The sequence below is a fragment of the Ambystoma mexicanum genome, chromosome 3p (assembly GCF_040938575.1).
Source record: "Ambystoma mexicanum isolate Mex_15411 chromosome 3p, UKY_AmexF1_1, whole genome shotgun sequence".
Taxonomy (NCBI): Eukaryota; Metazoa; Chordata; class Amphibia; order Caudata; family Ambystomatidae; genus Ambystoma; species Ambystoma mexicanum.
The window spans coordinates 5,468,258-5,482,262 of NC_090925.1; the positions used below are offsets into that span (position 1 = coordinate 5,468,258).

The following is a 14,005-nucleotide window of genomic DNA, read 5'->3' on the forward strand; positions in this document are numbered from 1 at the left end:
TTGACGATATGCGCAGTAAAAAAGACTAATAACATAACATTGTATGACCATCTATGACCACCATTCCCCAAACATTCACCAGCCACAAAGGAGGTAGCCTTACTCAGTGGTGAGGTCCAGCACCGACTCCATGGTGTCGAGCCCTGCAGTGCGGAAGTTTATGATGTAGCGTTTCATCCGGATCGATTCCAGCCACTCTGAAATTGTCCGATAAGGAATGCCATCAGAACCGCTGCAGCTTGGGAGGCGGAGGGTGACCCTGAAAAACCCAATGGAAAAGCAAGACTTTATGACTGATATTGTGAAACAATACAAGAGTAAACAAAGCGCTTCCACATGATGCGTGTCAGAGGCATCAGCGCGACCAACATTAATGGGGAGATACAGGAACCAATGTTGCCAAGATCTACAGACACCCTCACTCGCCCAACCAATTGCAGGTTAAATGCAGAAAAACAGTACAGGGGCAATTTAATCCATCTACAAAACCAAGAAATCCCAAGAATGCCCCACGGAAACCTACAACCACTCTGCAAAAAGCACAGTGTGCCCCGCATGCCAAAACTAAATGACACAAAACGTGCTGCTTTAGTTCCTTCGCAAAGACATTGAGCCAATGATGAGCCTTCTGGAAAGGGCTTGTGACCCACGGTTCTGCTCCCCTCTATTGCTCTCATTCACGGTTACCTGGGGTCAAAGTCGGCAATGTTCCTGAGGCAGTGGGGATTAGCGACAAGATGATCCAACTCTGTCTGGATTTCTCTGAACTTGGGTCTCTTACTCCGCTCATGGGCCCAGCACCTCTTCATCAGGTCATATAGAATGGAGGGCGCGTCCACAGGAGGGGGCAGGCGGTAGCCATCCTCAATGCTTTTCATCACCTGCACAAGATGGGGATAGCAGTGAGGCCACTGGGACAGCGGAAACACTGGCGGCCACGTAAAGTACAGAGCTCCTTCTTCAATGAACCTTCACAAGCGAAGCCAAGCTAAAGAACAGATAGAAAATCACCAAACCCACCTGTGACAGGAAGTGGGCATCACGAAAAGCCATGTGACAGGAAGTGAGTCTCAGAAGATGCTGTGTGACAGGAAGTGAGCATCAAGAGAGGCCATGTGACAGGAAGTGAGTCTCAGAAGATGCTGTGTGACAGGAAGTGAGCATCAAGAGAGGCCATGTGACAGGAAGTGAGTCTCAGAAGATGCTGTGTGACAGGAAGTGAGCATCAAGAGAGGCCATGTGACAGGAAGTGAGAATCACCACAAGGCATTGTGGCAGGAAGCAGACAATTCTAGACCATATGATGGGAAATCTGCATGACCACCACTCATTCCCACATTTAGGGACACTCCAGAGGGAACTGTACAGCAGAAAGGGAAGAGGTGCATGCATCAACTAAGTTACATTGGAAAGATGAATATTTTAGGAGAGATCAAGTCTAAATAGGTTGAGTAAGAGCAAATCTTTGACCTGAAAAGAAGAATCAGTACATCACTCCTAATTAAAGAGTGATGGTATAGAAGGTGTGTCCAGCAATGTGACAGGAGTGGATTATTACCAAGTGCCAGGTGGCATGAATAGAGCGGCTCTAATGGCCATGAGACAGGAAGTGAAGGCTAGCACAGGCAGTGAAAACAAATTTAGCTGTCCTTTTCCTTCTCGATCGCTCCTCTGCCTTTGACACAGTCAACCATTCCATCCTCATACAAAGGGCTCCACGATACCCTTGGTATCTCGGAACGGGCACTGGACTGACTGACATCCTACCTTACTGACAGCTCTTCCCAAGTCATCCTGGGCACCTTCTCCTCTCCTACTTCCCTCTCCACCTGTGATGTCCCCCGGGGTTCTATCCTCTACCCTTGGCTCTTGAACATCTACATTGCTCAGCTTGCACGCCTCATCTCCTCCTTATTTTCCAATGCCCAGTGTTACGCAGACAACACACAGTTCTTTTTCAAACTCCCTGATGACCCTCTTGCACCCTCCTTCATCCCTGACTGTCTATCTGCCATCCAGTCCTGGTGCACCCCCAACAATCTCTGCCTCAACGCCTGTAAAACTGCGATCCTCCCTATCGGGACCCCTGCTCGTTCTTCAATTCACTCTGGCCTTCCTCTTTAGGGCTCTCCTCCTGCTCCTTCTTCTGAAGCCAAAAACATCATCTTCGACTCCTGTCTCTCCTTCCTCCCTCACACTCAGGACATTGCCAAGAAGTCCTACTTTCAGCTCTTCCTTCTCAAAGGAATTCTCCTTTTTCTCACTTTCCACCAGAGGCTCAATGTTACCCGAGCCCTGGTTCTCTCTAAGCTAGACTACTGCAATAGCCTCCTCCTGTATATTCCCTCTTTCTCTATAAAAACCCTCCAGCTAATCCAGAATAGGGCAGCAAGACTTATCCTTGGCCTTCAGCCCAGGACTGCATCTCTCCTGCCCTAAAAAGTCTTCACTGGCTCCCGGTTGCTGCAAGGATTACATTCAAATCCCTCTGCATCATTCACAAGGCTGTCTGGGCCCGGGGACCACACTATCTTCAACTTTATCTTACTAAATACTCTCCCTCTAGACCACTACGCTTCTCTGGCACCAACTATTTTTGTATACAGTGTTTTGCTAAACGGAGGGCAGGTGGTTGTTCGCTTTCCTCAGCTGGCTCACTCCTGTGGAACAGCCTCCCCCTCCCTATGCGTCTTGAGCAGGATCTTCTTAAGTTAGGGAAGCTCATTAAGACTCTCCTCTTTACCTCCTCCTTCCCTTCTTCTCTCCCCTGCTAATCCCATAGTTGTTGTGATTGGCGTCCTAGGCCCTTATGCATCCTTGGGGCCCTGACCTCCCGCACCCTATCTGCCCAGCTCCTGTCATTACTCAGCACTTTCACTTACACCCTCCGCCCTGGTGGCTCGCACTTACACCCCTTGCGGCTCCAGGCCATGTAGCACTCAACACTCCTAGCACTTCATCTGTGGCTCACCCATGAGCTCAGACTCCACAGCACTTACCCCCCCCTGCCCTCTTCCTCGCTGCACTTGCATGTTCTGAATACTCACAAGGCATAGTAGGTTTGTCCTAGCTTCTTCTTCCCCCACTGATCTTACATATTGTGTTTTAATGTTCTTTAATGTACTTCCCACTCCTGCTCCCTCCGTTGCCCGGTGGACGCTTTGAAACAGTATTTTCCTATTGTATAAGCGCCTAACAAGCAAACAATAAAGAAAGGAAGAAATACATTTGGGCCACGTGACGACAATTGAACTTCAGCAGAGGCTGCCAACACGCCTGAAAGTCAGCATTATGATCGGCAACCTGACAGTAAGTGAGAAAGTCATCGTCTCAAGTCATGGCACAGGAAAAGAATAGCTGAGCCAGATTTGACAGAAACGTGCCAAAAAATGTTCATCCTATGTGAATACTTCTCTGTGCAGTCCCAGTCAAGCTACTTCTTCTTACCTCCTGATTGCTCATGTCGCCATAGGGTTTGTCCCCATAGCACAGCACTTCCCACATGACGATGCCGAAGCTCCAGACATCGCTGGCTGAAGTGAAGATCCGCTGGGCAATCGCCTCCGGAGCAGTCCAGCGGATGGGGATCTTGCCTCCCTGTTGGATCAAGTGTCAAGTCATCAAATCAAGAATGAGTTTGTGTCCCACATCTCTGTTGCCCTGTTTCTATTGCCGGGACAATCCTCCCATGCCCTGTGAAGTTCACTACTTAGCATCTCTCAGTGGCTTCCCTGCTTTTGGACCCCAGTAGCTCAGAGAGAGAACGGTCCCGCACTCTGCAAGCCTGCTCCAGTGCAGAGTGTTGCCCCACCTACCATGCCTTTATTACTCCTCCCTTTTCTCAATACCCACTGTCTTTTTGCAATCTGTTCAACAACTCTCATGACGCCCCATCCTGGCTACATCCCGTCAGTTGCCCCGTGTGTCTGAAGGCTCTACCTACTTGGCTACCGCACGACCTGCCCCAGTCCTCAGAGGCCTCTGTCCTCAGGAGGATTTCAGTTGCGCTTTCTCCTATGACCCTGGGTGCTCCTAGCCTGTTACCCGTGCTCCAGACCATGTGGGCCACTTACTCTGGTCTCGTAGGTGCCCTCAATGTCATTCTCCAGGATACGGGACAAGCCAAAATCAGAGACCTTGCAAAGAAGGCTTCGTGTCACCAGAACATTGCGTGCAGCCAAGTCGCGGTGCACATAGTTGCGATCCGAGAGGTACCGCATGCCAGCAGCGATGCCTTGAAGCATGCCCACCAGCTGCGTACAGCTGAACTTATCCTCATTTTCCTGGTGGGAAGAAAGTGGAGACAGTCATTCTCAGCGGAGTTGGGAAGTGAGACTGAAAGCCAATCGAACAGAAGGGGCATCAAATCTCACCTTTAGGAAGGCGTCCAGAGCTCCATTTTCCATATACTCTGTGACGATCATCATTGGCTTCTCTGCAGGGAGACACGTAATCAAGAATTACTGGCCGGCCCTTTACCAAACATGATTGCATTTGGCCTTTCCCCTTCTGTAATGGCTTGGCAGGCTGAGAGACGATGGTCGGGAGAATTGCCAGAGCTGTGCCATTGGTTATGATCTATTCAAAGCCTTCCGGCCATAACCTTTTGGTTTTGCAATTCGTATAAAGGAAGTGTTTTCAAAAACACAAGAGAAAATAAAAGCTGGGGTGGGGGATTGGAGAACATTTAATGGATACGGACAGGCAGAGGTTGGAGGGAGGCAGTGACATGCACAGAAAAGAAGAGAGCTATAAACCATTGCAGAAAAAGAGAGACCCCCTGTACATGAACAGGGCGAGAGCCTAGAAGTAGCCAGTTAGTGAGATAAAATTCTCTGCTCCACTCACGTTTGGTGACCACACCCTCCAGGCGCACAATATTCTGATGGCCGAACTGTCCCATGATTGTGGCCTCACGAAGGAAGTTCCACCATTGCGAGTCAGAGTACGTTGTCTTCAAGGTCTTGATGGCCACGGTCACTCGCTCCTTCCCAGGGTAACGCAAAGAGCCACGGAACACCTCACCAAACTCACCTGCAGGGGAAGTCAGAACAGATATTCTATGTGATAGTGAAGAGAGGCAGGAAGTGACAGTGGATGTCAGTCAACGAGGGAGTAAAATTAGTGGGGGTGAGAGAGAAGAGACAGGAAGGAGTGTCTTTGGTGGCATGAAGATGGTGGGAGGGAAAAGCGGACATCAGTGGAGGAGTGCAGAGAAGGACAGAGAGGGGGTGGTGAGGCAGAAGCGTCTGCATGACACATGCACCAAGAGAAAGAGAATAAGAGAAGGCTCTCACATTCCCTTCGACTATGTGGAGGGGGCATGAATGAACCAGACTCACCCTCTCCTATCACGTTCTCTGTGGTGATGTACGCCGGGTCTATCTCCTTGGTGAATTGGTGAAAAGCCTGGGACGGGTCCTGGTAGGCCTGCAGGTCCACATAGGGCTTCAGAAGTCCCTTCTCTTCTGCACAGCAATGAGGCAAGGGGTGCACAGCAGAGAAAGAGGCCACCGTCATGGGAGCAATGGTGGAATGAAGAAGATCAATACATACAGAGATCCGGGCTCTGGCAGACATGTTCACGCCATGCTCGGGGAGGTGAAGTACACAAGCCCCCAGGGAACTACACCCCGCAACTCCCCACACTATCTCCTCCTAAATCTCAATCCATGGGTACAGCTGAGATGTTGGCTCCACCCCTTGGCACCAAGATGGCCACAACAATGCAGCGAGTACAGAACAATTCTGAGCTTTGGTCTTCGGAGGGGCATCAGTTCCCTTGGAAGAGAGGCTCAATTAGAGGTGAAACCTCAGGTGGCCCTTTCTTACGAATGTGCAAGGTCCCACTTGGGGATATCTGCCCGGCCACTGCAATCCTGGGCTATTAGGACCAGGACACAGTGGCACTAGTGCATACAATCCCCTCTGGACACCCACAGAACCAAGGGCACTGGTTTCAAAGTGGCCAATAATGGATACGTTGTCAGACCGCACAGTCTGGACTTAAACCCGTCAACTGCAGTGTGTGTAAAGTGAGGACCTTGAGGCATGGCTAAAGCAACCTTTAAGATCCATCCAACCCTGACTCGCTTTGGCTTCAGAAGATAACGTTAAGAGTTGGCCGAGACCTTACCTCTGTCTGAGCCGGAGGAGCTGGTATCAGGGCGGCCTCGCCTGCGACGGGACCGTCTGCAACAAAGCAATAGATTAGAAGATAGGTCACCTTGCTCTAGGAGGAAATCGACCAATAAAGTTCTGCTAATGTACCTCAATCGTGACCTGCAAAATCACTTGATATGAAAGGAGCAAGAACCCTAAAAAAGCTCTTACTATGCATCTCAATATTGACCAAAATCATCCCCGGCTTTTCCACCATTTGGACCTTTTTCCCGATGCACCCCCGACATGATCTAAAATACCCCTTTTGCAGATATCCTAGGAGTCGCAGGTAGTCCTGCCGATACTCCCCAAACCCAACATGCACCTCCTCCAGTTAAAGAAATGGTTTGCCCAAAAAATTTTATTTAAAAATTAGATAGGCAACCTAAAAAAAAAACGATTGGTGTTTTTTTTTTCTCGAAGTCCCTATGTAAAATTTTGAGCAATTCAAGCTCAAAAATTGAAAAAGCAAGCACCTGGGCGCATCCATTTTGTAAAATGGCTGCCCGCCTGTGCTGGCTTGTGCGGCACTAATGAAGGAAAAGCCAGCCAGCTGTAGTAAACAAAAGCTACCACTGGGTGGCTTTTCCTTCATTGGTGCCGGGACTCAGAGGACGCGGACCGGAGACTACAGGCAGAAAAGCTGCAGCTGCATCTCGGTAAGTGCTATTTATTTTTGTTTTAAAATAAGCACTAGCTGAGGTTTTTTTTCTAAGTTTTCCAGGCTGGAGGAGCCCGGAAAACTTAGAAATAAAACTGCAGCTTTAAAAACGTTGTATTTATGTTTGCGGTCGCTTCAAAAGCGACCGCAAACATAAATACAAAGTTATTGTGTTTGAAAATGCTGCGGTTTTTCTTTCTAAGTTTCTCAGGCTCCTCCGGCTCGGAGGAGCCTGAGAAACTCAAAGAAAAACCGCAGCGTTTTCAAACACAACCGCGTTGTGTTTCTGCCTAAATCTGCTTTCCCATTTGGGGCTCTAGGGCTCCCCACGGGGAGCCCTAGAGCCCCAAATGGGAAAGCAGATTTAGGCAGAAACACTGCAGAATTTAGAATTTCCCATTTGGGGCTCTCGGGCCCCCCGTGGGGAGCCCGAGAGCCCTAAATGGAAAATCAGATTTAGACAGAAACACTGCGGCATGTAAACACAACCGCGTTGTGTTTTTGCCTGCCTTGGCTTTCACTTTGGGTCTCCGGTGCTCCCATGGGGGAGCACCAGAGACCCAAAGTGATAGCCACGGCAGGCAGAAACACAACGCGTTTGTTTTTGAAAATGCCGAAGTTTTTCTTTATGAGTTTCTCAGGCTCCTCCGAGCCGGAGGAGCCTGAGAAACTTAGAAAGAAAAACCTCAGCGTTTTCAAGCACAATAACGTTGTATTCATGTTTGCGGTCGCTTCAAAAGCGACCGCAAACATAAATACGTTTTTAAAGCTGTGGTTTTATTTCTAAGTTTTCCGGGCTCCTCCAGCCCGGAAAACTTAGAAAATAAAACACAGCTAGTGTTTATTTTTATTAAAAAAATAGCACTTACCGAGATGCAGCTGCAGCTTTTCTGCCTGTAGTCTCCGGTCCCCGTCCTCCGCGTACAGCACCAATGAAGAAAAAGCCACCCAGTGGTAGCTTTTGTTTAGTACAGCTGGCTGGCTTTTCCTTCATTAGTGCCGCAAAAGCAAAAGCGAGCACAGCGGCAGGCATCCATTTCACAAAATGGACGCCCCCATGTGCTATCTTTGAGCTTGAATTGCTCATAATTTTACATAGGGACTTCGAAAAAAAAAATGCCATTCGTTTTATATTGCCTTTCTATTTTTGAAATAAAATTTTATGGGCGAACCATTCCTTTAATGCAAACAGCTCAAGACTGGAACCCCCTGCTATTCCTGTACTAGCACATCCACACCGCTCTGCCAATGCAGCCACGCGCAGATATGCAGAACCCTCATGCAATGCAGGACCCTCATGTAGGACCCTCACGCAGGACCCTCATGCATTAAAAAGTGTTTGCCTACTTCCTCCGGATGTACAGGAGCAGCACCAGGGCTCCAACAGCCAGGAGCACTCCTATGGCGATGGCAGCGGCGGCACCGGCTGAGAGTCCACTGGGATCTGTGAGGCGAGAGAAGAAGGTCATAAAGTGCGATGGATATTCCTGTGCCTCAGGGGGTATCATCAGTAGCGCTGAGAAGACAGAGTATAGGGTGTGCTTCCAGCAAGAATCCCATTTCATCCTGCAAACCTACCCCCCCCCATTAAGGGTAGGCAGCACATAACCCCCAATAAGGCGAGGGAGTGCGCATCAACAACGGATGATCAGGAGGGGTGGGGAGGGGACTGTACCACACATAGCCTCCAATAAGGCTAGGGAATGCGCATGGAAAACGGCTGATCAGGAGGGGTGGGGAGGGGAGGGGACTGCACATAGCTCCCAATAAGGCTGGGGAGTGCGCATGGACCATGGCTGATAAGGAGGTGTGGGAAGGGACTGGACCACACATAGCTCCCAATAAGGCTGGGGAGTGCGCATGGACCAGGGGTGATAAGGAGGGGTGGGAAGGGACTGGACCGCACATAACCCCCAATAAGGCTAGGGAGTGAGCATGGACAACGGCTGATCAGGAGCGTTGTGGAGGGGACTGCACCACACATAACCCCCAATAAGGCTAGGGGCGGTGCATGGACAACGGCTGATCAGGAGCGTTGTGGAGGGGACTGCACCACACATAACCCCCAATAAGGCTAGGGGCGGTGCATGGACAACGGCTGATCAGGAGCGTTGTGGAGGGGACTGCACCACACATAACCCCCAATAAGGCTAGGGGCGGTGCATGGACAACGGCTGATCAGGAGCGTTGTGGAGGGGACTGCACCACACATAACCTCCAATAAGGCTAGGGGCGGTGCATGGACAACGGCTGATCAGAATGGGTAGGGAGGGGACTCTACTGCACATAGCCCCCAATAAGGCTAGGGAGTGCGTATGGACAACGGCTGATCAGGAAGGGTGGGGAGGGGACTGCACCGCACATAGTCCCCAATAAGGCTAGGGAGTGCGCATGGACAACGGCTGATCAGGAGGGGTTAGGAGGGGACTGCACCGCACATAGCCCCCAATAAGGCGAGGGAGTGTGCATCGACAACGGCTGATCAGGAGGGGTGGGGAGGGGACTGCACCGCACATAGCCCCCAATAAGGCTAGGGAGTGTGCATGAACAAGGGCTGGTCAGGAGGGGTGGGGAGGGGACAGGACCCCGCATAGTCCCCAATAAGGCTAGGGGGTGTGCATAGACAATGGCTGATCAGGAGGGGTGGGGAGGGGAGGGGACTGCACATAGTCCCCAATAAGGCTAGGGAGTGCGCATGGACAACGGCTGATCAGGAAGGGTTGGGAGGGGCTGCACCGCACATAGCCCCCAATAAGGCGAGGGAGTGCGCATCGACAACGGCTGATCAGGAGGGGTGGGGAGGGGACTGCACTGCACATAGCCCCCAATAAGGCGAGGGAGTGCACATCGACAACGGCTGATCAGGAGGGGTGGGGAGGGGATTGTACCGCACATAGCCCCCAATAAGGCTAGGGAGTGCGCATGGACAACGGCTGATCAGGAGGGGTGGGGAGGGGAGGGACTGCACATAGCACCCAATAAGGCTGGGGAGTGCGCATGGACCATGGCTGATAAGGAGGGGTGGGGAGGGGACTGCACCGCACATAGCCCCCAATAAGGCTAGGGAGTGCGCATGGACAACGGCTGATCAGGCGGGGTGGGGAGGGGACTGCACTGCACATAACCGCCAGTAAGGCTGGGGAGTGCGCATGGACCACGGCTGATCAGGAGGGGTGGGGAGGGGAGTGCACCGCACATAGCTCCCAATAAGGCGAGGGAGTGCGCATGGACAACGGCTGATCAGGCGGGGTGGGGAGGGGACTGGACCGCGCATTAGGGAGATTTGTCCATCCCAACGCGCTTCTTCTATGGAAAGTGTAAACCCAGCTTGAGACCTCCCATGTCTTCATAGATATTTTGGCGGTTTTCACATGTGGATCACATGGGAGACCGGTGCAGCCCATATAAGGCAAGAGAGGGGGCAGCCAATGGCACTGGTTTGTCCTTCAGCTTCTCGCAGGTTCACAAGGATTGCCTCCGCTCTTTCAGTAAAGGTGGTCAGGCTCATTTCTAAAATGTTCTTGGAAAGGGGCAGGACTCGATGTCCGAGGTCAGGGGGTGGCTCTCCTTTCAAAGAAAGAAACCGGAACCTTTGCGGGATCTCTGAAGTGGCAAAGGACCCGGTCATCACTCGAATTAAAGGGTCCAACAGAACACATGGCCTGACTGAGACTATGGACGAGGTGACCTCTTACCTGGGGGGAGAGTCCGGAATTCCTGCGGGAAGGAGAGGGGGCCGGGGCCCAGTGGCGTCAGCGTCTGGACTTGGATCAGGTAGACCGTGTCCGGCTGCAGGTCGGTGAGGGTCAGGTCGGACTCCTGCAGGCGCTTCACGCTGAAGTGGTCCTCCTCACCCTGTGAAAGAGGAGGACACGGAAGCACAGGGGGGGGGGGGATGCAAGAAGGAGCACAGGAGAGAGAAGATGAATGGGTCAGAAGAGAACAGGCAGGAAAGAAAGAGGGAAACAAAGACAAGGAAAGAATTAGAAAAAGGAAAAGAATCCCAAGATGGGACAGGAACTCATGAGAGTGTAAAAGAGAAAGGAAGAGCGAGAGGACAGGAAAGCGATGACGAATAAGGACTTTTCAGCACTGTTCTTTCTGATGGATATAATTCCCCACCCACAAATACCCACACTCAGTGGGGGGCTTGGCAAGCAGTAATTTCCTGGACATGCTAGCCATCAGCCCCTTGCTTCCCCTCTTGTGAATCCGGACCTTCTCTACAGGCCTTGCTTCTCTCCTCAATTGTCGCCCCACCTCATATACAGAAGTGCCCCTTTCAGCTGCAAGCACGGAAGACAGAGATTTACCAATATTAAGGCATTCGCACGGAAGACAGAGATTTACCAATATTAAGGCATTCCTGCAACCGCCCCTTTTCCCACAACTGTCCTGCCTTCCCTAGACCTGCCTCATGGTGTCCAGTTAAAGACTCGAAAGCAAAAGGTTCAAATGCAAAAAAAAAAAATAATAAAAAAAAAAATTCGATCCTTTTTTTCGGTCGAAGTGACTCGACCCTTTTGTCATTCAACCTTTATTTTTCCATCGTTTGACCTATAACACAAATACCCCACCTTATAACTGCAGGGCAGAGGGGATCCAGAAAACAGTCAGCAGGGGTCGCTGGAGCCTCCCTGTTAGGGAGAATTCTCTGTAAAGGCTAATTTCCCAAACCTAGTGAGTCCCCCAGCAGCTTTGCTGGTTTTTTGGGTTTTTTTTTTTCTCCTGCCAAGAGCGAGACTCTTTTTCTCCCACTCTTGGGCATGATTTGAGGTGTTCCTTTGACTTTGTATGTGTTCTATGGGCTATGGGGTCCTTTACCCCATAGGGCTTCATGTGTTTTTGATATATGGGTTACACAGCACCCTGAGTGCAGTGACACAGGGGTGTCGTAGTGACCCCCCAGTATAGACTCCATACCCTGGGACTGACTACTGTCTCCCAGGGCATGTAAAGTCACCATTGCCTTTACTAGTCTTAAATTGTGAACAGAACCAGTACAAACCATCATATTGTGGACGTACTGGTTGGGGCAATTTCGATTGCCCCGGGGTCTGTTGTTCGAGGGGGCACTGTCCAGTCCCCCCCGACCGAGTTTTGATTGGTGGCAGTGGATACTACTTTTTATATTCGACCGCAAATATATTCCTATGGGATTTTCCCATAGTTCGAGGCTACCACTTTTTAAAATAGCCTCGAACATACCGCCGGTTTATTAAATTAATATAAATTCACCGGTTGGTATTTTTTGCTGAAACTTGGTTCCAAAATGGCGTTTGTGTTCGCTTCTGTGACTCCAACCCAAGTCAATCCCTTTGTTCCACTTTTTGGCGGGCTTCTCCACAGAAGCCTCCAAAAGTGGTGCCACTCTGTCTGGGTACCACAGGGGGTGTTGCAGGGGGTTTAGGCACCCTGGACTGAGTTGCCTCGGCAACTCAAGTCGCACTCTTGTGTGATTGGCCCAAGTTGTGAGCCGCCGGCTCACCACTTAGCATGTCTGATTGACACCTAGGCTGAATGAATGGGAGTTTGCTGCATAAAAGCAGGGCTTTGGGGACTGGAACTTCAGAAGTCGCCACATGACCTAAAGAATCCGAGGAGGGAGAAGCCGAGCCGACCTGCAATGACGACACCACCGGTGGAGCCCTGCTGAACCGTCTCACCACTTTTCCCGACGACAGAGGAGATCTCCAGTCCGGAGAGTCTTCTTCCTTTGACTGGTGGGGATAACCAGTTTGCCCGTCTTTTCACCTTCCTGGACCATCTCATGGCCGCCTTGCCCGTGCCAAGCACCCCAGCAACCGGAGTACCACGGTTTACCACTACCGCAAAGAAAAGGGTAGTACCTTGTAACCGGGAAACTTCGCGGCTGGTTTCTTCCCTGGCAGTGCAACGACCTTCAGCTTTCCTCCCCATCGAGACCTCCTCTTCCTCTGGACGAAACACCGACTTGCACCCGCTGCCAAGAACAACTGCCCCCGCTGGAGCGTTCTTCCCATTTCAGGTACTGTGTCCCGCCTGGCTTCCCTTGCGACAGATCGCTCGGGGTGACAGTAAATCCTCGACTTTCTAACCTGGGTTAGCCTGGGGCCTGTTAACTAACTTTTCCTGATTTGATCTCAATCTTTTATGAACTATCTACAAAGACTCTTTGGGCATAACCCCACTGTGTGATCCTGGACACATTTCGCTTGCTCTCTCTAAGAGTGGGCCTGGCATTTGAACTTCCTTGCTCTCCAGTAGACTTTGCCTAACCTGCCTCACTGTGGTTCTTTGAAAAGTATTGGAATTCGTGTGCTTTCATAACTTTGCCTTTTCCCTCCCTTTTTCCATAACTTATTAGAGTGCCATCTTATGTTAAGCGCTCACCTCTGTCTGAAAATAAGTGGTGTTTCTCATTGTTCGAGGCTACCACTTTTTAAAATAGTCTCGAACATACCGCCGGTTCATTAAATTAATCTAAAATAATTAGGGTTGTATATATATAATAGTGACTGTGTGTTGAAATTACTTACCTCTTTGTTTTCTAGTGCAATTTACAAGTGTGTCTTTAAATAAATAATTATATACTTTTACACCAAAGCTCTGGTCAGTGTTTGCTTGTGCTACTGTATTTCTGTACCTATTGTGTATACTCTATATACTGCCTAACTCATCTTGAGAGAAGTCTGACTGCTCAGCCACAGCTACCAAGTGAATCTGTGTGGTACAGACTGCTACCAAGTGGGTTTACTGCCAAACACCTGTAGTCTGAAGTCTTTTGCAGTGGTCCCTAAGGGAACTCCACAGGTTTCTGCCTAACACTCCCTTGTAGCGTCATCACGGGTGTCGCGAGGGCCGGAAGTGACGTAGGCGGCACAAATATATGCAGCCACATGCGCCTCAGTACCCAACATCCCCCACTGACAGAACCAAACTGTCAGCAGGATAAAGGTCTCTCGTCATCTAAGACCGGGCGTTGCGTCCAGGTCCACACCTTCGTTCATGCTGGATAGAGTTGCAGGAAGATGAAGAAAAAGCAGCTCCCTCTAATTAACGTTATACCCATAATATTCCCTCCTGTGACAGCCATGCACCAAGGCGTTTGATAGAGTCAACTGGCAATTTATGTTTAAGGTACTGGGAAAGATGGGTTTTGGAAATCAATTCTGTTCCTGGATTAGACTGCTATATACCAAT

The 14,005-nt window shown here is 50.3% G+C and overlaps 1 protein-coding gene across 2 annotated transcripts in view; it reads right to left on the minus strand.

Annotated features, from left to right (window-relative positions):
• The window catches only part of EPHA1 (EPH receptor A1), a 190,301-nt gene that overhangs the window by 34,026 nt on the left and 142,270 nt on the right, over window positions 1-14,005 (minus strand). Inside the window, exons 7-16 of one of the 2 annotated variants that reach the window (XM_069650305.1) lie at window positions 10,519-10,678; window positions 8,171-8,267; window positions 6,137-6,192; window positions 5,343-5,465; window positions 4,849-5,034; window positions 4,374-4,435; window positions 4,074-4,283; window positions 3,448-3,597; window positions 688-881; window positions 104-259 (exon numbers count right to left, since the gene is read on the minus strand). In XM_069650305.1, the coding sequence (XP_069506406.1) occupies window positions 104-259; window positions 688-881; window positions 3,448-3,597; window positions 4,074-4,283; window positions 4,374-4,435; window positions 4,849-5,034; window positions 5,343-5,465; window positions 6,137-6,192; window positions 8,171-8,267; window positions 10,519-10,678 (1,394 nt within the window). Of the gene's footprint in view, window positions 1-103; window positions 260-687; window positions 882-3,447; window positions 3,598-4,073; window positions 4,284-4,373; window positions 4,436-4,848; window positions 5,035-5,342; window positions 5,469-6,136; window positions 6,193-8,170; window positions 8,268-10,518; window positions 10,679-14,005 lie in introns of both variants that reach the window. The other variant, XM_069650304.1, reaches the window with a different exon arrangement.